Here is a 27,517-nt window from a genome sequence, read left to right as displayed (position 1 = left end):
CTATTTGCACCCATTGTTATACTGTAAAACTATACTGTATCCAGTGTTGGGAAGGTTACTTAGTAAATGTAATAGGTTACAGATTACTTGATTTAAAATGTAATAAGTAGTGAACTTTTCAATTACTTTATTAAAATAATGTAACATTACTTTTAATTACTTTTTGATTACTTTTCTAATATTTTCAACTGTTAATAATTTTGAAACATTTAAACCAGGCAGAATTAAACCTTCCAGTAGCACTCAACACTGATTACTGTCAGACTTTATCATTTGAATTAAGATTATAATAAGTAAGGGATAATATACATCTTTATTTTGTAATAACAACTGGCTGAATGTACATGATCTCACTTATTACACAGCTGCTTGATAGATTATTTAGATGTTTTGTGTCAAAATAATTAGACACGAAACACTGATCTGAGTTGAAATATTTGAAGCTTCCATGAAGTAATCAGTTGCTAGCAAATGGCAAGTTCAAACTAGACATTTTATGGATACACTGCAGTCATGCCAGTTTTCTTACACAACATTTCACCACATAAATACTTAAGTAGCAGTAATAGTTTGTTAGTTCTTTTATAACCCATTACAGTGTACAAAAAAAATGCCAGCAGCTGCGTTTGTATGAAACAACAGGGCATTCACGATACCAGGATGACAGAATTAAGAAACTGTCCACATAATATTGAATTAAGCTTTAATATTTATTAGGTAACCAAACGCAAAGCTTCCGCCAAGAAAAATTATGACTTAAGTTGCCCCCAATGAGCCTGAGCTGTGTAATAATTAAATTTAAAGCACAGCCACCACAAATTCAGAATTTTATTTATTTATTGTTTTTTTTTTTTTTTTTTTTTTGTTACTTTTTTTGAGGGGCTTTTATGCCTTTTATTGTGATAAGACAGTAGAGAGATGACGGGAAAGAGCTGGGAGGAGAGAGGGGAGCGGGATCCGCAAAGAACCTGGAGACGGGAATCGAACTGGGGTCACCGTGAGCGCAGTTGCGCTATATGTCATAATAAGATCATAACATGAATAACATCATAACAAGAAATAGTTTAATAGCTATGATACTGGGTTTGAAATCAAATGTTATGACAGAAAACACTAGCATCTAACAATGTCTTGGAAAAAACAATCTTAAAAAATAAAATTTATGCATAAACCCAAATAGGAAATAAAATAGTTATCGAATAAGCATGTGTCCTATTCTGTGTTCTAAACTCCTGAAACATTGGTGTCTCATTTTAGAGCAGTCAATGCAATTTATGAAAGAAGTCAATTAAATCTGTGAGTGGGGGTGGGGGTGTGAAAAAAAATCAGATGTAATCCCCTTTGTAAACACTGGCATTTTTCAAAAGTAACTAATTTAATGACACATTTTTCTCAGTAACTGTAACTAATTACAATTACATTTATTTTGTAATTAAATTACGTAATTCCATTACATGTAACTAGTTACTCCCCAACACTGACTGTATCTGTGTTTTGCGATCAGGGTCGTGCCCCTCAAATGTTACAATGTACCCCACATACGGGGCATATTGTCACTTTTCACTTCCTTTCTTTAGAGGTAAATATCGAAAAACGTACACACTGTAATTAAGATACAAGGCTACATACTTGTACTAGACAAGTGTGAAATTAACGTGGATAAAAAATTATACTCTGATCCCCACGTGGATTTACACAAACTGAGAGATTCAAAAAGTGTTAAGTTGTGCCTCGCGCTCCCCTATACTTAACTGGTCCTGATGTCTTTTTTTGTGGGCTTTGTTTGTTTGCCCACGCTGCATGAGGGACAGGTAGGGGTTCAGTGTTATTAGCATGATAAGTAAGGGCACAATAAACTATCAGACAGTAATGTGTGAATTCTGTGGAATGGGTGAATTCTTTACAAGGTGCAAGTTTGATTGGGCTTGATTTGCATTGAAATGATTTAGCATAGAAAATAATCATTTTTTTTTTCTATTTCAGAATGCCATCAGCCAGGAAAGACAGTCTCATTATATGTGTTTGATATAACTGTTGCTGTCCAAAATGGGAACAGTGACTTTGACATTGACTCCGATACAAGTAATTAGTTTTTATGCGAAGTTTTCATTTAGGTTCTGTAAATATAATCTGAGCATATAACAAATTAATTGTTCATAAAAATGTCTTATTGTATTATTATTGTACACATTCACATAGGCCACTGATAAAAGGTTAAAGAAGCATTACACCCTTGCAAATGAACCTCAGATAGTGAGTAAAACAACAGAAATTCTGCAACCCCAAGAGCCCAATGTTGCAATATTACATTTTTCTAAAAACTCACTAAATGTCAAAAATGTATAAACCCATTTATTTCTGCATTAGAGGCCTCCTACATTTTAAAGGTCAAAGAATTTTTTGCATTTTTTTCTATATTTGGGTCTTTGATGGTTAAACACCACATTAATATGCATTATAAGGAGGTAAGATGAAAAGAAAATACTATCCAAACTTTTCTGAAGAAAGTCAGTTCCCCTCAGAAATACATTCATATAAGACCCCCAGTTTAGCATTTATAATTTTCTTCCTGTCCTAGCCTATGGGCCAGACTCCCAGTTCACGTGCAGTAAATGATAGAACTGTTTGCGCTACAAACCAGTGTTTGTAATTAATATGTTAAAATAATACTGTAAGACACCAATTTGCAATATCAGGCAGCTGCTAGGTACAGCTAAAAATAGCTTGACGCAGATGGGACCAGAAGCCAGGCCCATAAAACGTACAAACGGCCACACCCGCTCTTACCACAAAATAAGGTGGATATTTCGCGCATGGTGAACAGTGAGCTTGATCTGCCTGCTACAGTATTTCCTCCTCTTTGTGCTCCTCTTCAACGTCTCTGGCTTCTGTTAATGGCCGTTCACAGTACGTTCACTTGCCCAATTACAGAATTCATTGTGTTGGCGCCGACAGCCTTGTGCGCAGCGCGCCGACATACAGCGCCATTGCACCACGGGCGTCCCGAGTTCGAAACCCAGCTCCCGATCCCACCCCCTTCTCTCTCTCTCCCACTTCACTTCAAAGTAATACCTAGTGTTAAACTAAAAGCTAAAATCAAAAATACACTGAAAAAAAACAATTTAATATATCAATTAGAACAATGCATTTTACATTTGTGAAGGTTATTACTCATAATCACAAAACACAGTCAACATTTCATTCCCAAAAATATATCAATGCAGGACAGCAAAGACATACTGCAAGATGAAATTTCTGTAAAGAAAAAGAAGTATCGTTTCAAGTTCCTTGCTTAAAAACATTTCAAGCATTCCGATCTTGTTGAGATCCCTGTCCTCATTGTCCAGGTTGTAAAGTGGAAATGACACGGCAGAGACAGGCTTAGGAGTAAGAGGGATTACGCTGTCCAAAGGCAGAAAACGCATCAGTTCAAAGCTTGCCAGGAGGTAGACCACTAAGGATTTTGAGTCCAGTTGGTGTTCTATTAAAGCAGAGGCCTTATCCATTTTATAAAAATGAGAAATGCTAAAAACAAAACCTTTGTGTAATGCTTGGTTACTAAAGAAACTGAGTGCTTGTGGTGGCATCATGGCAATACAGCTAATTATTATACTAATAATGCGACATTAACTAGGTCTTAATAGACTGGAAGCAAATTTCTGAGGTTGCCTCAAGCTATGACATACGTGCTTATAACATACCAGTGAAAATTAATGCTGTTTTTATACAGTTTTCAAGCAGGTGTCATCACATATTGTAAAATCACCTCAAACTTTGAGATATCCATAAAAGGCAAATTAGCCTAAATAAAGTGCTTTTCTTCAGAAACGAGTAACCTGATTGACCAGATCACTAATAGGCAAACAATTACATAATTTGGGTTGTAATAATGGCACTTACAGCTATCAATTCATTTTCATGCAAGTGCAGAAGAGAGCTTGTCATTCCCAGATGTAGTTTTAGTGTAATTTTAATGGCCAGCAGCCCTGCTGTAGATTACAAAAGGTACAGAGAAAAGAAAAAATGGCTTACGGTTTTGGCTGGTTTAGGTGAAGGTCAAATACCTTTTACATACAGCAAACTTTTTTTTTTTCTCCTGCTCACTCTGACTGTATCAAACAGCTCAATTCATTAACTGTCCAAATAAACAAAAACATCAACAACGAAGTAAAAACAAAAAAAGCCTCTCAGGTGAGAGCCTCAGTATGATAAACATTCCCTGTGAAGGATTACATTTACTTAAATATACATATATACTCTTCAAATAATTTCTCAGTAAAAGAGGAGCAGGTCAAAATGGAGTACAGTCATGAAGAGAGGATCAGTCCAATCATACTGTATACAGAAGCACATGCATTAGGAGACCACTGGATCCGAAAACCTCACGAATTAAACGGGGTGAATTAGTCTATGAAAGAGAAACGGTTGAATGATTGCCTCTTGCAATACCTAAACAAAACCAGAAGGTCAACATTTATAAATCAAGTAACATTATGCTTGATAGAGATTTATTTATTTATTATTTTCTTCAGTCTGTTTTGGGGGAAGGGGGTTAAAGGCTTATTTATAAAAGTGCACTGAGAAGATACTTCCAATGGGCCAACGCAAAACATGAGCAGGGAGATAACTCCTGGTCCCCCTGAACATTCAGGCTGTGATCAAGTTAATCCAATTTAGTTGAAAGAAGTTTCCCTTCCAGACGTCGACTAAAGAAATCCTTTGGAGACTGTGGTGTTCTACCTGGCTAGCTTCAATGGAGAATCCTAAATTGGCGAAAAACATGTTGAAATCAAACACAACTACAAATGTAACTTAAAACATGTATTATGTTAAAGGAACCCGTAAGAACTTTGTTCATCTTCGGCACACAAATTAAGATATTTTTGATGAAATCTGACAGCTTTCTTATTTGTTTTCTTTGTCCACAAAAAGCGTTCTCGTAGCTTCATAAAATTACGGTTGAACCACTGTCCTTACTACCTTTCTGGGCCTTGAACATGGAAGTTGCGTTGATGTCTATGCAGGGTCAGAAAGCTCTCAAATTTCATCAAAAATCTCTTAATTTGTGCTCCGAAGATGAACGAAGGTCTTGCGGGTTTGAAATGACATAATGACAGAAACTATCCCTTTAATGTTAGCAGTGAAATTTTACATTACCTCAGACTGTCCCGGTTCATGATTTGGGAGGTCTTCAGTCTTCACTTCCAAAGGAGCTGAAGTACTAGCCATCTGTACACTGCGTGTCACCGGCCCACCTTTTCTCTCCCGTGTCCTTGTCGAAAAACGTTCCTCTTTCTTAGACTGCGTCTGTTTCACACCAGCCTCCTTTTTGACAACAACCTCCTTTTTGACAACCACCTCCTTTTTAACAACAACCTCCTTTTTAACAACCACCTCCTTAGATCGTTGCATTTTAGATGGCTGTCGTGTCGAAGAGTCATCAGTAAGTGCAGGAGTTATGGAAGTCAATGGCTCAATGCTCTTTTTGCTTTTCTTAGCTTGTGGCGCTGTGTTGTCTGCATTCGAGGTTAGCCTCTTTGTACGTACCTGAGGTGCTTTTCCTTTACTTGCTGGCGGAGCTTCACTCTCAACTGGCTCAGAGCTCCGGGCTCTGGTCTTCCCCAAGGGCTTTGCACTTGGTCCAGAAACTGGTTCTTGTTTGATTTCAGAGTCAGTGGCTCGACTTCGGAGACTCCTGTTTTTGTCTTGAGGCATCAGTGCTCCTTTTTTCAACTTCTTGGCAACAGGTCTTTGTGGACAGCTGCAAGCGATGTGCTTATTGAGGCTGGCTGGGTATGTGAACTCTCGACTACAGTATGGACATGCATGGACCTTATGAGTCTCCTCTTCCTTTACCCGGGTTGTCGGTTTCTTTACAAAGGCAGCAGACTTGTTCTTCTGGGATATGGCTTTCTGGACAAGCTGGTTTTTCTTCTTATTTAGGGCTGATAACTTTGCTTTGGAGGTTATATCTTGGTTAAAGTTGAGCCTTTTTGGTTGACCCATCCTGCGGAAAGCATTCAGCCCAGAAGAAGCTCCTGTGGTGGTAAGAAGACCATTTGGAGACTGTTTCACAACCTGTTTAAGAGGAATTGGATTCTTCTTAGGGGTGTAGCGCCTTTTATCACTAGCATTAGCACAAACTAATATGTGTTTATGCAACTCAGGCATGTTGTCAAAGCTGTTTCCACATTTGGTACACCGGATTGCAGTGCTAAATGTTTGGGGGATGTTGTGTGTGGTGAAATGAGTGGCGGAAGCAACCGAGCCATCGGGTGTTCGGTTGTGGTACGGGAAAGGTGGAGGCTTAAAGCTGGGGTAGTGTTGATTAATGCCAAGCCGTACATCTGGACCTTTTGGTTTACCCGCCTCAGATGCCATAATCTTTATTGTAGTGTATAGTTCTTCTGTAGGGTCCTCATGGCCGTTTTCCTCCTCATCCACCTTTTTAGTGTCACTGTTGCGCTCCTCAGAAGAATCCTCAGAGGTAGCTCCAGCAATTGAGTCAAGAACGGTGTCTTTCTCCACATTTGCGTAGGCAGGATCCGTGTAATTCTGAGGTCTGAGCTTCCCGTTTTCGACGGCAGTGTGAGTGCAACTCTGACTTGGATGTAGGTCACTTTGATGTTGCTGGAGATTGCAGAGGAAGGCAAACTCCTTTGAGCAAATGGAGCAAATATAAATTCTTCCCACACCATGGAGAGAGGAGCGGTGCTCGAGGAGCGCAGTGGCGTTACCGAATAACTGCACGCAAAACTCGCACTTAAAAGGCCACTCTGACGCATGCTCTATTATATGGCCACTAAGGTCTTTGATGGAGCGAAATGGCTCTTTGCAGACATTGCACACAAAATTCTTGACAAAAGTCTCCCGCTCTGGTGTCTCAAATTCATCAGAACTTCTGGGTGGAGAACCAGGTGAAGCGTTGCTCCCATTTGCGGTTATATCAACCGGACCCTCTGTTTTCCCTGTATCCTCTACAAACAACTTTTCATCAGCCACTGAACTCTTCTGAGGAGAATGCAATTCACTGAGGAATGTCAGAGAGGATGATTCCTTTTTAGGAGCTGATTGTACTGTAGAAAGAGAAGACTTTGATTTGTGTCTGCCTTCTGTTTTATTATTGAGGTCTTGAGGGGGAGTTCCTTCACAGGAATGGCTTTGGCTGGTTTCAGAAGCAGTATCCCACTTTAGGTGAGAAGAACCTGCTTGATCTGCATTTTGTAAAAACTGAGGCTTAGAATCATGGGTTGAGCCCTCAAGTAGTGTTTCCGACTTTGAAGATGAATCTGCTGTACAATGTCTTTTCGCATCCTGAGGCAGTGGAGAAATCGCAGGGTCTAACTGCTCAGCAGTTTGGTCTGATTCATTAACAATGGAATTTAATGCATCATGGCATGATTCTGTTAAAGCAGACGAATCCAAAGCTTCCTCTAAACTATCATCTGCCTTGGGGGACATTTTAGGGGACAACACAGGAAACGGAGCAGGTGATGAAGCATCTGACATCCGAAAATGAGGCGATGATAAAGGTGGAGGTGATGGGATAGTGGGTAAGACTGGAGGAGGGGGTGTAGATGATGCTATACTAGATGAAGATGGAGAGGATGGATTAATAGTCATAGGGGTCAGAGAGGGAGGAGAGGTTGATTCACAAGGAAGGCGCTCTGATCCTGATCCGGGACTAGAAGGGCCAACACCTGTGGCACTCTCAGAAGACGAAAGAGCGTCAGGGCTTCCAACAGGGTTGGATCCTTCATCCCCAGGTGAGTTTAAGCCAGCATACTCATTCATTAAGACTTTCTCTAAAATGCTGGTATTGGGTTTCTTTCTTTTCACATGTGGCATAAGTGTGGCTGAGCTTGTCTTTGCTTCATGATCGACAGGACTTTTACGGCTCATACTCAAGTCAAGCACAGCCTCTCCAGAGCCTTTGCTTACACTATTGTCTTTTTTAGTGAAGGAACTCGAAAGGTCAAGCGGCTGCTGATTGCAAGAATTCCCCCCGCTTCTTGAAGGAGACCAGTCTTTTCCTGTTAGGCTAACGGCGTCCCCATGATCTTGGCTAGACAAATTCCAGGACTGCGCCATGCAATGGCTTTCAATCTTTGGCACTTTCAGAGAACATGAACCTCCAGTTGCAGAGATTACGCTTTCAGTTTTTTGTGGCGGGCTACTCTGTGAAGTTGTGGGAGGGGAGGCAGTTCTTCTTTTAAACTTTCCTTGGACAGCAGGCAGTGAAGTTACGGAAAGCGGGGTGGTCAATCTATGGCTATCTGTAATTAGACCTATGGCTGGTTTCTGTCCGTCCGGGGCCTGTAGTAGTTGTTTGAGTTTCGGAGAGAGATAAACTGTTTTCTCCTTCTGAAAAGCTAACGTTTCAGTTGACTGGGAGAAAATGTTTCCTACCAACAATGAGGACTGAGAGGAAGGGGAGGACAGGGAGGAAGAGGAGGATGCCGTTTCGGTTTCCATTTTCACAGCAGGCAGCATTGGTGGTGTAGCAGTTCGTCTTTTAGCAGCTGTCTGAGCTACGCATGAAACTTCTTTGACTGGACAAGTCCGTGTTTCAACTTTAAGAGTGTGAGTAACTTGTTTTGGACTAAGTAAGAGAGCATCAAGGCCAAACAACGCTGCAGTGCTTGAATCAACCTCAATGACCTCACAGTTGCTCACTGTGCTTGTAGATGGGATCTTTCCATCAATGTAATGGCTGAGATTTTCAGAAATGTTGTTAGAGATATCAACCATACACTCCTCTCTTTCTCCCTCATCCTCGGTCTCCACACTGGGCACGTAAATTGGTGGTGGACTGGCACTTGGTGACTCTTCCTGGAGTGAAACAGGCTGACCTTGTTCATGCTGCTGCTGTTGGGAAGAGCCATCCTGCAGGAGCATACCTTTCCGACGCACACCTTTCGGCATTAGATGCCGCTCGTGGATTCTGCGCTGGTGTCTGCGCATGTTGGTGTGTGTGCCAAAAGCCTTGTTACAGTACTTGCAAGGATGAAGCTCTTTTGACTCCCCACTTTCATCCAATATAAAAGGTCGGTCAAATTCAGCACCAGGCTCTTTTTTCAAACTGTCGGAGGTTTGCTGAGGTGGACCATTCTGTGTGTTCATAACAACTGAATGGCTTGGAGAGGATGCACTGCCAGAGGTAGCAGAATCACTGGGTGCCGTAGGACTGTGGAGGAACGAAGTTCCGCTAAGTGATCCGGGCCTATTTAAAGTTTTACTCCCGTTTTCATGTCTGCGTTCATGTCTGCGCCTGCCTACCTGAGAGCCAAAGGGCTTGGCGCAGTACCGGCACTTAAATGTATGAGTTTGATGGTTTGAAGTAGTGTGAATGTGAGTGTGGCGCTCCAGGCCCTGTTTGGTGGAGAAATGGCGCTCGCAGTGCTGACAGGGATATGTTTCTCCTTGAGGGTCATCCTCAAAATCCCCCTCTGCCTCTAACTCAGGATTTGCTAAAGAAGATATACACTCCGTATCACACAGCGGGCTCTCAGAGCTTTCTTCTGCAGGGCTGCCCGAATGTAAATGCAGGAGAGATTTTTCATTCCCATCAACTGATTCTGCCTCAGAGGGGTGCTGTGGGCTCTGAATTAACTGTGGCTGCTGCAGCTGTCCATCATCGTCTGCATTTTCCCCATCCGATCCTTCCCTCTGGTTCATGTCTGTTGTATGAGACTGGACAGGGTTTTCATTTTCCGTAGAGGACGACTGGGAAGCTGCATTCTCCTGTTGCAACTCTGAAGGTGAAGAGGGTCCTTCCTCACCATTAAGCCCTGAATTACAAGAAAAATATATATAAAATTTACAAATCACTAGTGAAGTTGAAAATCATTAATATAGACATAATTCTGTTACACTAACACTACATCCAGGGCTGGAACTAATGCATTAAATTGGTAGAGAAATGATTCAAAACTAATTTAATTTTTGTTTAGTCAGGTTTGTGTGCTGTGCATAAAAACCTTCACAAATGATGTCTCTTCACAGAAGTGAAAAATGCATTTGGACAGACAAAATACATCTGAAAATAACTGAGATCACAGTGCAGGAAATGTGTACACCCTGTTTCAATAAAGAATGACTTATCTGTGTTTCAAACAAATCCATAAGCATTTAGGTTAATGGTAGGGGCGTCACAATAAATTGATTCATGGATCGACTCAGCGATTTTCTGAATGCAGTACGATTCTCAAATCGAGTTCTGAGCTTAGTTTTTAACAGCAGATGGCACTGTGTGCTTTAGAAACAGTAGTATTCTGCTTGCTTCCAGTTCCTTACACCCACCACTTAAACTTAAAATAATCATTCATAAAGTTCGAAAAGGTTGAAGCAAATTACAAGAATGTTCACAGTGGGCTGTGTTTATGTTAATCTTGCATCATTAAAGCATACAAGCCGAGGTGTAAGTACATTTAACCACTTAACTTACTCAGTTGCGTAGTCTATGTAATCCGGGTCAATACAGTTAGGGAATGTCAAACAAACTCCCATTTTGTTTTCTTCTTCCCATTTTGGGGGGGTTTCTTTGCATGTTCACTTTGTGAACACTGGGTCGGTATTTCTGCAACGATGTAGGATGATTTTGAAGTTGGGGAAGAAAACGAGATGGGAGTTTTTCAACATACCCTAACTGCCTTGAACCGGTAAAAACAGTTAACGCAGAGCTAGACAAGATGAGCGTTTGAGGCTAAAAGTATATAAATTGTCAGTTTGTTTCGAAAATGACAGACCGTTTTGCTAGATCCCTGGCTGGGATTGTTTAGAGCTCTTTGAAGCTAAATTTAAACTGCCTTTTGGAAGTTCAAACTTGGGGGCACTATTGAAGTCCACTATATATGGAGAAAAATCCTGAAATGTTTTCCTCAAGAAACAATTTCTTATCAACTAAAGAAAGAAAGACATGAACATCTCGGAAGAACAGGAGGTGAGTAAATTATCTGTAAATTTTTGTTCTTGAAATAAACTACTCCTTTAACGTGGCTTTCCATTTTAGTTGCTTGTGTGTGCTTGAGACATATTTTACTCTGTACATAACTTACATTTTATGGTTATATCCTTTCATATAAATTTTAGAAATTTAGATATACAAATCAAAGAAGTCTCTGTTTAAAGCTCATCCACACTTAAGTTTAACAGAGCACAGCAGCAAAATAAAGCACAATAATTGTAAAACAGAAACAATTTTCAAATTTAAAATTCTACATGCAATCATATTTTGGTAATGATATTATAAGTTTAATTTTATTAATTTCATTAATAAGTTTTTTATTATCATTATTATTATTATTATTATTATTATGTATTTATAATTTAAACCTCTGCAAATAATACACATCATAGCTTTCAACACTGTTCTCAATCTTCAGTTTGCACAATTTTAGAATGATAACCTTGGTCAGGATGTAGAAAAACATGCTTTTTCATTTAAACATAGAATAATAAATGAAATTTGTCTTTTTAAAAAAAGTTTACTGATTATCAAAATAATTGATGGTTGCAGCCCTACTGTTAACCATAACAAAAATATTACGACTGAGCTAAACATACTTGTGAACAGCACAATCTCTGCCAGGGGCTGATGAAGAGCACAACCTACCTTCCTCCGAGTCCCGCATCTCTGTGATTGAGGGTTCAGCGGCACTCGATTTCTTCGGTTCACAGAATCCGCCCAAATCAGCCTGCCTGGCTTTTTCCGACAGCTTCCTCCTTGCTTAAGGGAGAAACAAATCTATTTTTAGTAAGAAAAAATAGATAACTTTCAAGCCAGCAAAAAGCAATTAAGTTTAGGTTTCATATCATGGCTGTCAAAACCTACAACAACTAAATCTAGTGATATTTCATAGAAGTAGCAATAAATATAAAGTGAAACCTGTAAAACACAAAGTTTCGGAAGAACATCTGGCACGTTAACTAGAATAAAGTGCCCCACCTGCAAGATCCAAAACAAAAGGACACCACAGCCTTCTTTTCTAAACTAGCAGCTCACCACAAAACCAGACTGACTGCTCAGTAACTGTAGCACTGTGCATGACAGGCAAAGAAATGCTCGTTTTGCACACATTTAATGTCTAAAATTGAAATCTACATCAACATTATTGCATGATAACTGTACAGGGCAGTAACTGTTACTGAATAGCAGTTGACTATTAAGTTTAAAGAATAGTTCACCAAAAACAGAAAATTCTGTCATCATCTACTCACTCACGTCATTCCAAACCTGTATGACTTATTTTGTGTTCCACAGAAGCAAGACAGACTTTTGTTATATGCAGGGAGAAAAACACATTGAAACAGCCTTAAAAATATCTCCTTTTGTGCTCCACAGAAGACAGAAAGTCAACAAAATGACTTTCCCTTTAATGGCGTATAAATGCATGCAAATTACATTTATATGTGTCTATACACATGTACACAAAGGTTCACAGATATTGTCTCAACCAGCTATCAGCTGCTGTCCTTGTGACAAGGTCATCTGGGAGCATCTTATACAAAACCCAATTCATAAAACAAACACATGTCACTAACTTGGTCATCTGACCATACTTGTCAAATAGTCCTTCCCACAAATCCATTTCCTACTCTGTCCTCAAATGCTATTACACTGTCATCTACACAACCATGAATGTTTCCAACAAAATTCACTACACATTTCAATGCACAAAACACGATAATATGCCTTTAATGCACATGCAGACTTTTACAAAGTCATTTACCACGCTTTACACAACAAGAATGTTAACATGTTAATGACATTCAAATGTTTACTGTCAAACGGTCTTAATTTGTTAGGGGTTGAGAGGTTTTTTGTAATAAGCTTCACAACTTAAAATTTACATTTTACACTTAATATGTCAATGTGTGACAGCAAACTTTTAGATATCAGTAACATGCAAATATTTTAAGAACTGTATTTTTAAAAAGAAAATTGGACTTGACTTGAAACTGCATTTAGCTGCTGCACTGTCATTGAACAGGTGAAAGTCAAATGACCATTTACTCCAAATTCTTCTCAACAGCACGTTTAGGTCATCCTTTTCAGTCATTATAATAGCAGTCTACAAGGAACATCCAGACCAGATGCATACACTGAAACTCAAATATATATTCGTGCAACATTTTATAGTAAAATGAATTCCTATAAAACTATATACAAGCTTATAAGTATCAAATAAACTTAACACAGACAAATCACTAACAAATGTGCTATGGACAAACAAATCAGACTCTTACGTCTAGAGGTTTTTAGAGGTTAAACTCTGTGTGTTTACTTTATGGCTCATTTAGTCTCATTCATAATGCTTTGCGAGGAGGGTCTGGAAGGTCATCTCTGTCAGACATGGGTTGTGTTTCTAAACCTAGTGAGCTGTCTGTCTAGATAGCATGCTTGGCCATCACAGGCGGGTTCAAACGTTTTAAATCAAACTCTCGAACATGTCCGTGATGCTCAAAATGCTCTTTAGATGAGAAGTTCACTAGATTTTGAGACACTGGAATAGGGTCCGAGTCTGCAAGGCGGCTAACCGAGCCGTTTATCAACATGAGGAGGAGTACGTTAATTTCACCGCACTCTGACTCTGTCCCGAGCTGATTTTGTTTTTATAACAAAGTTGGTTACACCAGAACATCATCCTTAATTTCTATTTGTAAATAATCTTCGTAGGAAATAGGCGAATAGCCAGGTGGCTAACATGCTAGTTCCAGCTAGCGACTGCGAACGCATCCAAATATACTAAACATATGTTTTCGGACACCAATTAGATATTTCTATAGAGAAAAAGCCAGGTATAAGCAATAACAAGCGGTGTTTTTATTTTACCTCGCTTTGCTCTAGGTGAACTCTTCTTGCTCAGGTTGCTAGTTCTTTCTTCCTCTAATGCAGCTGCTATCTCAGGATTGTCTTCCCCATTGTACCACACGAGAAGTTCTTCGTCCGGTCCGATTGGCTGCCGGGGAGTAGACGGACCAATCAGAGGCGAGCTTTTTGGCATGCCATAGGATGAAACACTATCTAGGCCTTGACGGTCTGTTAGATATTTAGGAACAGACCCCCATAACAAACTAGGGTGCAGTAGCAGACAGCTCATTTAAAGGAACTGCAATTTTATAACACGTTTAGTGACGTTATACATGCTTTGTTCATCTACCAACTATCACAAGTGTAAAAAAGTAAACATTTTTAATTTGTACTTGTAAATTCAGAAACATTTAACAAAAGTTTAATATGCATACATTTATGCAGAAGCACAGCAATGATTTTCATCATTCTGTATTAGTCCCAGACATATTAGGCTACTGCTTTACAAAAATCAATAAAATTAAAATTGAAGTTTTGTAGTATTTATTCTATTATCATACGTATATAGAGGCAGGGACCCTAGGGGGGCTGCTGTTAAATTTCAGTTAAAAGCAATTTAAAAAAAAAAAAAAATCAATAGAGTGTTTTCACAACACATCAGCACTTGGCCATATTGGCAGCACTTGAAAGTAAACAATGCCACTGAACCGAACAAAACTTGCATATTTAGCTAAATATTGTTGCTGAAAATGGTCAAATATTGTCATGTTTCAGGCTGTACTAATCGGTCGGACTGGGAAAAACATATGGAGTACTGTACACTGCCAACAGTTATAACAAATCGTGTTTGTTCTTATCATTTCCGGTCAGGTAGGTGAAATATTAGACTAATATCTTAATTAATACTGCTTGAATGTATCTTCAATATCAAAATATTGCACTCTTTCCTACTTACTGAGTCCTTCTATATATGATTTAGCAGCTTCTACACATTTTTCCATGGTTTAGACAGCATAAATGAGCAGAACAATGTATTCAGTAGAACATAACCATGCAATCCGTGCTGTTGTTTACATCAGAGTATCGCCAATATGGCTGCATTTTTGACCATGCTGAGTTAAGTGCAAACCCTCTATACGATCATGAGATTTGTTCTACTAACAGCCTCTTTTTAACTGTGAGAAATAAATTTATATAAAATTATAATTTATATAAGTGTACATAAAATTATTGGCTATAAGTGGATTCTCCCTTGCAATGCACATACTGTCAAGAACAGTTTGTACTTGTTGCCTCTTGCTTGCTCAGTGGGAGTTCAATAGCAACATTCTCATTCATATTTAATAACATTTAATTATTATGAAAAGCACAAAATAAGGAACTGCTGCAACTGAAAACAGTATGCATTATACATCTAATATTAATAGTGGTAGATAAAAAAAACTATGCCAGTAAGTTAATACCAGCTACCTTAAAAAAAGTCTTTGGTTTAGTATACTGTCAAAAGTTATTAATTAATCATTTCACATGTTTTTTTTTTATGTTTTTTATTGAAGTATCTTATGCTTACCAAGGCTTTAGTCATTTGAGTTCATTAAAAAAAATTAATGACACATATTTACAATTGAAAATATTTTTTCTATTTAAATAGATTTTAAAATGTAATTTATTCCTGCGATGCAAAGCTGAATTTTCAGCATCTCCAGTGTCACACGGTCTTTTAGAAATTAGAACTATTTCTTATTATCATCATTAAAAAAACAGTTGTGTTAATATTTTTTTGTTAAAAAAATATATTTCTCAGGATTTTTTGAAAAATAGAAAGTTGCTACTGTCACATTTTTTACTGTTAAATTAATGCATCTGAATAAAGGTATTGATTTCCTTTTTTTTAAAAAAAAAAAAAGTCTTACTGGCACTGCTTAACAGCTGCTTAATATTTTAGGAAAAGTGTCCCCTAAATAGGGAAATATTTAGTGCTGGGCAATGATTAATCACAATTAAATCGCATCCAAAATAAAAGTTATATATACACTATATATATATATATATATATAGGGGTTGGACAATGAAACTGAAACACTGGCCAATATAGTGTTGGAGGTTTCATGGCTATATTTATGCAGCCTGGTGGCCAGTCTTTACTGATCGCACATTCCACCAATAAGAGCAGAGTGTGAAGGTTGACTTTGTGCACCCAATAGCTCAAACATTGTACCCTGAAGGTGGTGCCGTGTATTAGGATGATAATGCACCAATACACACAGCAAGACTGGTGACAAGAGTGATTTGATGAACATGAAAGTAAAGTTAAACATCTCCCATGGCCTGCACAGTCACCAGATCTGAATATTATTGAGCCACTTTGGGGTGTTTTGGAGGAGCGAGTCAGGAAATGTTTTCATACACCAACATCACATAGTGACCTGGCCACTGTTCTGCGAAAGGAATGGCTCAAAATCCTTCTGGCTACTGTGCAGGACTTGTATTTGTCATTCCCAAGATGAAATAATGCTGTATTGGCTGCAAAAGGAGGCCAAACGGCATACTAATTGTGGTCTAAACCCAGGTGTTTCAGTTTCACTGTCCAACCCCTGTATATATATATATATATATATATATATAAAACATATGTGTGTGTACTGTGTATATTATGTATATATGAAGACACACATATATAGTAAAAAAAAAAAAACTTTAAAAAAAAAATTTATATATATATATATACACACACAATTTTTTTTTTTTTTAAAGTATTTACATGTATACATTTATATTCATATAATTTATATGATTATAAATATATTTCATTTATAAACAACATTTTTCTCAAATATATACATGCTTGTGTGTGTATTATATTATACATAATAAATATACACAGTACGCACACATAAATTATGTACAAAAAAAAATTTATTTCGGATGTGATTAATCGCATCCAAATTAATCACGATTAAACGTTGCCCAGCACTGTTTATTATTATTACTATTTTGTGGAGTTCCTCCACATAAAACAGTTAAAAAACCCATTTACTAGAGTACTACCCCCACCACCATATATCTCCTCCATAACCTAACATGGTAAAACTCAAACCAATTTAGCACATCTTAAAGGTTTACCTACCCTTAACACTTTGTAGTAAATAGCTCGGTTGATCTCCAGTGGGAAGAGGTTTTGTTCTTGAGAAGAGCGTGCCCAGTTCACATACCGCAACCAGTTTCCTTTCATTGGATCTGTGGCATCTACACACATCCACCCCCAGGCTGGAAAATACACCTAATGATAGTGACACAATATGCATTTAATTAAAGGAGAACTCCACTTCCAGAACAACAATTCACAAATAATTTACGTGAAGAAATTATGGTTTTTGAGGAAAGCATTTCAGGATTTTTCTCCATATAATGGACTTAATTGGTGCCCCGATTTTGAACTTCCAAAATGTAGTTTAAATGCAGCTTCAAAGGGCTCTAAATGATCCCAACCGAGGAAGAAGGGTCAAAATGATCGGCCATTTTTTTGGAAAATAAAAATTAGTTTACTTTTTAAGCACAAAAGCTTCTGTAGCACAGACTCTGGGATGCACGTCCACGACGCTACGTACTATTGAATCAAGTCGAAAGGTCATGCAGAACTTAGGCGCAACTACAGACCCAGTGTTTACAAAGCGAATGTGCAAAGACTAAGAAAGTGCAAGTAAGTCAAATGCTGTTTACAAACAAAAAGCTACAGCGATGTTGGACGATTCTGAAGTTGTAGGAGAAAATACGATGGAGTTTTTCGCCATACTCTACACAGACGAACTTGCATGTGATTCGTAGCAGTGATGGAAAGTTCGGATCATTTTTCCGACTCAGACCTTTGAGTCTTGTTCAGCAAAATGAACAAATCTTTTTTTTTTTTTTTTTTTTTTTGAGTCATTTCGTTCATTTTAGCAAAATATAATTAAAATGTTACGTGCTACTTTCCAAACACATCTACTGCTTACACAAACGTTGATCACACTATAAACAAGACAAAACTATAATGCTATAAGAAACAGAAAAGATTCATTCATTGTTTACCTGGGTCTTTAGTCGAGTTGATCCATCACGTGACAGCCCCATAAGATGAATGAACAACTCGAAAAACACAAAAACTCGAAACAGATGAAGTAATTCCAGTGCAGAACCTAACAGGATGTTTCGCATGCATGACTATATGAATCACTCCCCGAGACGACTCGTTCTTCCCGAGTCACATTCAAAATGAACAAAACGTTCAAGAAGGACCCATCACTAATTCGTAGCATTGTGGACGTGCATCCCAGAGCCTGTGCTACACAAGCTTTTGTGCTTAAAAAGTATACAAATTTTTATTAAAAAAAAAAAAAAAAAAAAAAAAGACCGATCGTTTTAGATAAGACCCTTCTTCCTCGGCTGGGATCATTTAGAGTCCTTTGAAGCTGCATTTAAACTACATTTTGGAAGTTCAAATTCGGGGCACCAATGAAGTCCATTATATGAAGAAAAATCCTGAAATGCTTTCCTCAAAAACCATAATTTCTTTACGGCTGAAGACAGAAAGGCATGAACATCTTGGATGACAAGGGGGTGAGTAAATTATTTGTGAATTGTTGTTCTGGATGTGGACTTCTCTTTTAAGGACCACTGCTAAAACCTACACTATTGTTTAAAAGTTTGGGGTCAAAGTTTTTTTTTTTTTTTTTTACATTTTTTACATTAAATTGATCAACACATTAAAGATATTTAAATAAATGCTGATCTTTTATATTTATCCATTCATCATGAAAAATAGTATAGTGGTTTCTCCACAAATATTTCTCCTGCGGAAAATTCAGGTTTGTTGTTGCATAAGCGACTTCTTTCATAAACATTAAAAATCATACAGACCCCAAACGTTTGAACAGTAGTGTATGTGTTTTCAGCTTTGTGTTTTCAGTGTATTCAGACTTCTAGTCAGGCAGAACTAGAGTTTCCTCTATGTGTTATCTAATACATACCTCCCACATGTAAACATTGCTTGTCACTTGAGATCTCTTCTTTCGTTCTCCTACAAATGGTCCAAACCTTTTGCCTTTAGGTATTAATCTAGACGCCCAAACCCCTGTAAAGAGACATGGACAGCATGAGAAATCTTATGAGAGCAAACATTGAAAACACAAATTGTATTGTCTTCTACATTCATTCATCATGTATATATATATTTTTAAAACTCTTGACGGCTTTTGAGCTGAATCCTCAATCAGAATGAGCCACTTTAAGATCTCCGGAGACTCTCTCACAGAGCCATTTTTGAAGCATATTCGATATTAATCATTTATCTGTATATTTCTAGGGCACCACCACAGTGTACTGCACATTCTCCATTTCAAACATCAAACAAAATAAGACTGCAGTTATGCTGTTTGCAACTTTTTCACATTCTCAGTGTTTCACAATGCTGACCAGCTAAACCATGAGTTCTATCAAAAGAGCCAAACTGTTAACTTTGTACATATTTGAATGTTTTATTTCACTGATTGTGTTTCAAAGTCACAAATTTGGAACGTATAGGCTTTCATCAAGCAGAAAGTAATGCAATAATGAACTTGATTTCTCATTAACAGAATCGTTTACAAATACTCAAGCATGCTGTTACTCACCAATGCGATTGGGGTTGACAGCTGACGGTCCCAGCTTCATGCTGTTTGGCAGCCCCTTCCACACATGGGCTGGGATGTCATCCAAGGTTTCATATGTTCCTTGAGGCAAAGCCATTACAGCCTCTAAATAAAAAAAGAGGGGGTTAGAGTTTACAATGCGTTTCTTAACTGCACTCGTAATCAGTGCTCTGGGTATCTGCTGTTAAAGCAAAAGTGTGAACTTTACTGGGAAAAAAGCATTTAAATGAAATTTAAAAAATAAGTTGTTTCACCGTACCTACACCAAGGATTTAACACTCAGTTGAACTTCGAGACTCCTAAGACTTTTCTTATTTCATGGATTCTGTAAAACAGAAAACAGGAGTAGTTATTTTCACCATGTAGAATAAAATAATCCACTATGTTTATGATGCAGGATGGGACTTGCTCTCAAGCAATCCCAAAGACTGAAAGTATGAAAAGACCATTTGAAGGTGTGCTTAAACCCGCAAATACTCCTTCAGCAAACTCAAAGTCTCTGATATTTGCCTTTCTTTTATTTGCACTCACTACTGTTTGGGGTCAGCGAGTCTTTTTTGAAAGAAATAAGTAACACCTTTTAAATAATTACAAAAGATTTGTATTTCAAATAAACGTTGTTCAACTTTCTATTCGTCAGAGAATACTAAAAAAGACTATTCATAAAAAATTAAAAATTACACTATTTACTCACCCTCAAGCCATTCTAGGTGTATATGACTTTAGCCTTTCAGATGAATATGATCATTTTAAGTTATTTTTTTAAGAAATGTTCTGGCTCTTCCAAGCTCTTTGAGATTTGAAGTCCAATAAAGTGCATCCATCCATCATAAAAAGTACTCCACATAGCTCTGGCGGTTAATAAAGGCCTTCTGAAGCAAATCGACATGTTTGTGTACAAAAAATCCATATTTAAAACTATAAACTGTAATATTTAGCTTCTGCTAACTGGCGTTCCAGTGAATGACGTGGGACGCAGCGTTAGCCTTCTGGTGAGAATATGCTAATCTCACGAGAATCAAGTTTTGTTTACGCCAAAGTAAAACCAGTCTCCTCTTGGCTTATGTCAAAACCCTCCAACATTTTTCATCACAAATCCTCATTTTGTACCTCTAAATTGAGATTGGTATTTTGTTTTGCTCTCTTCTCACCAGATCTTACGCTACGCCTACATCCTACGTCATCTGCCAAAATGCCACTCGTGAAAGCGTATACGACAGTTAGCAGAAGCTAGGGATTATGGTTTATAAAGTTTTAAATATGGACATTTTTCTTACACAAACGCATCGATTTGCTTCAGAAGGCCTTTATTAACTCCTGGAGCTGTGTGGAGCACTTTTTATGATGGATGGATACACTTTATTGGACTTAAAAATTTCAACACCCATTCACTTGCATTATAAAGCTTGGAAAGGGCAGGATATTTTTTGAATATAGCTCCAATTGTATTTTTCTGAAAGAAAAAAAGTCATATCAGGGCTCGAAAATAAGGAGTGCCCGATGTCCCGGGCCCAGCGTGAAAGACGCTCGGGACAGTTGACGAATATGTCACTGGCCCGATCGGGTTACTGCCGCGTCGTCACGAAAGTTTATCATTTGCACGTGTTTTTTAACCTTGATAATTAGAAATTTTAAGCGATCGCGCCTCTGATGGACAAATGGCCTACAAAAGTATCAGTTTTGTAGCTTTAACAATGATCAATACACACTTAATTTATACAGTTGAGACACATGCACTGATCGACCAGTGTTGTGCCCAATTTTGACCCCCGCAAGATTACTACCCCACTAGTATTGGTGTGGGGGAGGGGTTAGGATTAGGGGTGGGGTTAGGATTAGGCAATCAGGTAGCAATTTCAACGAGAGGGGGTAATAATTTGGCGGGGGTCGAAAATGGGCACAACACCAGACATATTTCAACTCTTGTTCTGGGCTTGCAGAGAACTTTTGATCTTCTTTCAAAATGTCATGTTTGTAGAAATATTACAAACTCTTTAGACATCCGTTAACAGAGGCCAGAGACGCTGAAGATGAACGCAAAGAAAATAAAAATACTGTAGCAGGCACACCAAGATCACGGTGCACAATGTGCGAAATATTGGTAACTATAAATATTGAAACTGTGGTTTATGTGAATGTATCTGTGAGGAGAACAGACTGTTTTAAAAAAAAGTTTACATGGCGTTTTCTTTTTATTTGCCCATGTATGATGTATTTAAAGTAGAGTTCATAAGCACAGCGCTGTTTTGCTTACAGCTGTAACCATAGAAACATAATATCACTTTCCTCCCATAAGCGCCACCTGCTGGCAAAGACTGACTTTGCGTTCTTTCAGTCTGTCTGCTGTTTTTCCCTAAACCATCTTTTCAGTTTTATAAAACATTAACAGTAATTTAAAAAAATTGAGCAAACAAATAATGTTTGGACTTAGTTAGGCTAGTAGGTTTAGGTGTGGTATCGAAATTGGAATCGAGAATTGTAAAATTTTATTTGGTATGTTAAATTTTGATGTCATATAAGCTTATTAAAAGATAACATGAGTTAATTTTTTTGTGGTAGGGCCACCATTTTTGACCGGGCAAGTAAAAATTTGAACCACTGGCCCTTATCGTTGAGCCCTGCATACACACCCAAGAAACTTAAGGGTGAGTGTTTTTAATTAACATGTTCAACATAATTCATACAGTAAATACTTCAACTGATCGAGTTGCTTTTCTAGCATCTGAGATGTTTAGTAAGTGGACAGGTGTATTTCACAACATATGGCGATGATCTAACAGGTGTGGTTAGACTACAAACAGTATCCATTACCCGGGGCCTCACCGACATTACACATATGTAATTAATCCAACCACCTAAGAAATAGCCCTCGGAAAACCTATTATTTAGTCAGGCGTACAAGTGCAAATCCTACAGTTTTAGACAAATGATGATGCAGTTTGTTGTGGGTCTGCAGAATTCTTCTCATAGCATAAGAATAGAGCAATAACCCAAGCTGACAGGACGGTAAGTAGAACATTGTCATCAGGTTTGGATGACAGCTACAGAGAATAAGGGGAAATTGAGAAAACAGCATGACACACAAGGGGCCTCTCTGATGTGACAGTGTTACATAAGCGTGGAGGTCGGAGACAGATTCTCGGCTTCTGCTGCCTTTGACTTTCACATGGGTGGGAGCATGCAAACACAACACGACACAACAGCAAGTGTGTTAAAACACACATTTGGAATCAAATTAAAACATTGAATTTAAACTCCCCCCACTTTGGATGGATGCTTGCAGAAATAATTCATGACATCATTACATCTCAGTAGCGAATAAAAATAGACGCGATTTCTAATTTGCAGAAGCCTATGTGTGGCCACACAGCCACAGAAAGTTCCCTTCTCTCAGTCAGTAATAGTCTTTGCGCTCAAGTGTAGTGTAGTCATTAAGGATTCATTCTTTTATCTTGTCAGTAAAAAATGATTAGTCTGCAACAGTGACCTCCTCTGAAGTCATAGTCTCATAAATGTGTGGAATAACTTTATAATGAAAAAACTTATATAACTTTTGGCACCAGAATTTTAAACCCTACTCAGTCATTTTATTCTAATGAAGAATAAAAGCTGGCTCCTAATATTTCCTAATCGGGTAGTCAAATAAACCTGGCTTTGTATATTTTGAATACTGAATATTGTTGGCACTTTTACAAGTCACTTTGGATAAAAGTATCTGCTAAATGCATAAATGTCAATGTAAATGTACCAGTGGGTTTAAACTTTATACTGACCAGGGTTGCCAGGTTTTCAAAAAAAAAAAAAAAACCACCCAAAAACTAGTCCAATCGCATTTCGAGGGGGTAAAATACACATTTTTAGTGAGATTCCCCTGGTACAATTCGCATTCCAGGGGCCTTATATAACATTATTGGGGTCACTTCAACCCACAGATGTGAAAAACAACCCGCGGCAACAGCATTAAAGTAGCCAAATTCCGCGGGAAAACCATGGACTTGGCAACACTGATACTGACACCCACTGGCCTGGATGCATGAGGTTTGTTTACTAAGTAATGCAATGCAAACAGTTTGTTTTGTTCCTGTTCCTCTATGTTCAATCTTAATATGTTTCTACTTGTTTCTACTGGTTATATATGTGACCCTGGACCACAAAACCAGTCTTAAGTCGCTGGGGTATATTTGTAACAATAGCTAAAAATACATTGCATGGGTCAAAATTATTGATTTTTATTTTATGCCAAAAATAATTAGGAAATTAAGTAAAGATCATGTTCCATGAAGATATTTTGTAAAATTCCTACTGTAAAATATATCAAAACTTAATTTTTGATTAGTAATAAGCATTGCTAAGCACTTCATTTGGACAACTCTAAAGGTGATTTTCTCAGTATTTTGATTTTTTGGCACCCTCAGATTCCATATATTAAAATAGTTGTGTCTCCGCCTATTATTGTCCTGTCTTAAACCATACATCAATGGAAAGCTTATATATTCAGCTTTCTAATGATGTATAAACCTCAATTTCGAAAAATCGACCCTTATGGCTGGTTTTGTCGTCCAGGGTCACATATGCTTCTCAAAGCACTACATAATTCATATATATACTGTATATATAGTAAACCTATGATTGTTGTTATTTTAAAATTATTTTATATGCAAAACAAAATAAAAAGATACAGCGTTGCGCCAAACGCAATGCAATTGCACAGAAACTTATAACAAGTACATAAAACAATAATAAAAATCATAAAATGGTGAAATACCATTATAATGGCTTAGAAATGTCTTATTCTTAAAGGAACAGTTCACCCAAGAACTCTTGGATTTCATCAAAAATATCTTTATTTATGTTCTGAAGATGAACGAAGGACTTACAGGTTTCAAAGACATGAGGCCGAGTAATTAATGAAAGAATTTTAATTTCTGGCTGAACTCTCTCTTTAACATATTCCAAAATGGCAGCATCCATGAGGGTGCGACCCGCTCTGTGTAAAAAAACATACAAAACTGAGACAATTTCAGTGGTCTCATGCGAACATACATAATTTTAATATTTCTCAAAGGCGCTGTTAATTTTCTTACATGCACAACTTTTTAATCAGCAAAAATTGCTAAGTGCACCTTTAAGTTCACCTCAGCAGTTACCAATTATTTCATCTGTGCACCCTGCACTATCCTACTATATTTAAAATAGTATTTTAACAGATTTTCCATAAACCATATGTAAGAATACGCAAAAGATTGTTGGCGAGGCAGAAGCATAAACAAAATCCAGAGATGAATGAGAAGTATTTCATTGTGGTGTCATCTTTGTTAATAACAGACGGTGGCTGTGGGACAAAGAAAGAAGGCGTTTCAGCACCCACAGCCGAAGATGGTTGAACTAACAGCGAAAAAGTTTCCAAATTCTTAAAAGAAACACCAGAATAAACTTACGATATGACATTTGAGGTGGATTTTGATGCACAGACACATAGCACTTACATGCCCACAACGTAATTATAATAAATCTGAATAAAATGAATCTCAAAACAAGTGCGCGTTGTATGCAAAATAGATGTAAAGTGTATCCCTTGTGCTTAAAATATTGTCATGGAAACCAGATGATGTTAAATCGTGAATTAAGCCAGTAGCCCGTGTAAAGCTGCTCAGGTTGTGTATTCCGACTTTCAGGCAAACAAACACACACCGCGTTTTGAACACACTTCTAATAGTCGCGTTTTCGCTTTAAGAATCTTCCCTGAGAGAAAAAGTTCTTCTAAATGTTTCACCAGAGCCCTCGAGTTGCTTTGTGGATTGGCAGAGCAAACAGATTTTATTGTTATCATCAATCCGAGCACTCATAAGTGCACAAACCCGCTGCAACTCACTCCAAGCAAGGTGTCCTCCTGCCTTCCAAGGCATTCAGTGCAGCGTTGCTAAGGCTTGATTGAAATAAAAACGTGAGCATGGTGTTCTTGAACACTTACCTGTTGTTTTTTACCGGCACTGTGTAGTTTTGGGTCTACCTGCTTTCCAATGTGCTGAAAATGGCGGATGGAGACTAGAGCTTATAGAGCTTCCCCAATGTAACTGGTCGGTCGGGTCGCAGATTTGGGAGAGGCACACGACCATCACGATGGGCCATTGGTGAAAGTAAAACTGGCGAAACCTGGACCACCACAAATCAGCTCATTTAATGGCACATGCTATGCCAAAATGAGCCTGGTTAGCGTGGTTTAAATAACGCGTTCAGTTGTACACTTTGCATAGGGAAGACTGGGCTGATTATCACTCTGGATAAGTTTATTTTTGTCCGTTTTTGAATAAAAACGTTTGCACATTTATTGCTCAGGTACAAAAATACTTTTTTGATGACCCACTGATTATGAACAACAAATATTGTAATGAATAAACTGGCCCATTTATAAAAAAAATGAGTTTTATGGTCTTAATTTCTGCAAATGTGGTTTAAATAGGTTCACTTCTTATCAAACAACTAGGCTATAGCAAAAATGGTATTCCATTTTTAGTTTGGAGGATCTTAAATTAGTATATTAGTGACCCTGGACCACAAAACCAGTCATAGGGGGTCAATTTTGATTTTTCTACATAAGATTTATACATAAATAAGCTTTCCATTGATGTACGGTTTGTTAAAATAGGACAATATTTGGCTGAGATACAAGTATTTGAAAATCTGAAATCTGAGGGTGCAAAAAAATCAAAATATTGAGAAAATCACCTTTAAAGTTGTCCAAATTAAGTTCTTAGCAATGCATATTACTAATCAAAAATTAAGTTTGATATATTTACGGTAGAAAATGTACTAAATGTCTTCATGGAACATGATTTTTAATTTAATATCCTAATGATTTTTTTGGCATAATAGAAAAATGTATTTTTGGCTATCGCTACAAATATACCCATGCTACTTACGGCTGGTTTTGTGGTCCAGGGTCACTAATAGAATAATAGACTTCTGATTCAAAACTATACATGACCTTGTGACAGCTTTCACAAAATTATTGGGGAATATTAGTTAATATATTGTTTTATTGATAAGAACTTTCAACAGGGACTATGAAAATTAACCTGGTATACAGCAAATTATCAGATCATAAATCTAGAATTGTCTCGGTTTTAAATATACTGTGTAATGACATTCAGAGATTATTGCTTTTTTCATTCATCTTGCAGATCTGTCATTCCTGCATTTTAAAATAAAATATTCTGTTTAGAATGCAGAAATAGCACTGAACCTTACATTTCATCAGCTCTCTCTGAACATACATTGGATATAATAAAACAGGGTGTTATAAAATTATGCAACATGACAAGGAATATTTAAAATGAATAATGCTATAAAAAGAGATCAAATATACAACATAATAAAAACTTAGGAAGTTGGTAAAGAACTAATCTGAAAGGCATTACAGTTATCTGTGAACTCAAAATACACAGTTTACCTAATTGGATTTTTTTCCTACATCCCAAATAATTGGTCTAAACGCTTGTAGTAATTTCGGCCACTGGGGGGCACTGCTAATTTTAGTTCTTAGAGTTTGATGCATTTGAATCTGTCTCTTATATTCATATCTAACAGTACATTAAAACGTGTAGGATACTTAAAATAGTGTAGGATAAAATCCTGATCGATAAATATGCATAAAGTTCTTCTGTTCTCTGAGAGAGTTGTCAACACCTGTGTCTGTTCCACATGCACAGTCTACATCCTAAATAAATCCAGAACCAGCGTTTCCTCTCATGTCTCGTGTGTTATGATGTGGAGAGTCTCTCAGAGTGCTGCACGTTCCACATATGGACAGCATTTCTCTGCTTGACCCTACAACCATCCATTGAGAACATCCTGGACAACATGTGCTAAACACACGTGGGTGTATGATAAACACATCCTCACAGACAGTCCTAAAGCAGTAACATGTCTATAAGGTGTCTGCATTCATTTGCATACTTTAGAATGTGGATTACTTTATGATTATTGTGATGTTTTCATCAGCTCTCATTCTGACGGCACCCATTCACTCCAGAGGACC

The 27,517-nt window shown here is 37.6% G+C and overlaps 1 protein-coding gene across 2 annotated transcripts; it reads right to left on the bottom strand.

Annotated features, from left to right (window-relative positions):
• Window positions 1–880: 880 nt before the first annotated feature.
• prdm2b (PR domain containing 2, with ZNF domain b) lies at window positions 881–25,661 on the bottom strand. 2 transcript variants are annotated; one of them, XM_051122006.1, is made up of 9 exons: window positions 25,451–25,661; window positions 19,739–19,804; window positions 19,462–19,584; window positions 18,820–18,923; window positions 16,941–17,093; window positions 13,835–13,961; window positions 11,615–11,728; window positions 5,158–9,791; window positions 881–4,763 (listed from the first exon to the last, which is right to left on the bottom strand). In XM_051122006.1, exons 3-9 carry the CDS (start codon window positions 19,574–19,576, stop codon window positions 4,737–4,739), a joined length of 5,274 nt encoding a protein of 1,757 aa, XP_050977963.1. In that variant the 5' UTR covers window positions 19,577–19,584; window positions 19,739–19,804; window positions 25,451–25,661; the 3' UTR covers window positions 881–4,736. The 2 variants fall into 2 exon arrangements, with proteins under 2 accessions (XP_050977963.1, XP_050977964.1); XM_051122007.1 differs by lacking the exons at window positions 16,941–17,093; window positions 18,820–18,923; window positions 19,462–19,584; window positions 19,739–19,804; window positions 25,451–25,661 and having other exon boundaries at window positions 11,615–11,724; window positions 13,835–13,917.
• Between the last annotated feature and the right edge of the window lie 1,856 nt (window positions 25,662–27,517).

This window comes from Labeo rohita, chromosome 11 (assembly GCF_022985175.1).
Source record: "Labeo rohita strain BAU-BD-2019 chromosome 11, IGBB_LRoh.1.0, whole genome shotgun sequence".
NCBI classification, from domain to species: Eukaryota; Metazoa; Chordata; class Actinopteri; order Cypriniformes; family Cyprinidae; genus Labeo; species Labeo rohita.
Note: the sequence above shows the minus strand (reverse complement) of the source record. Positions and strands in the feature narration are given on the sequence as shown.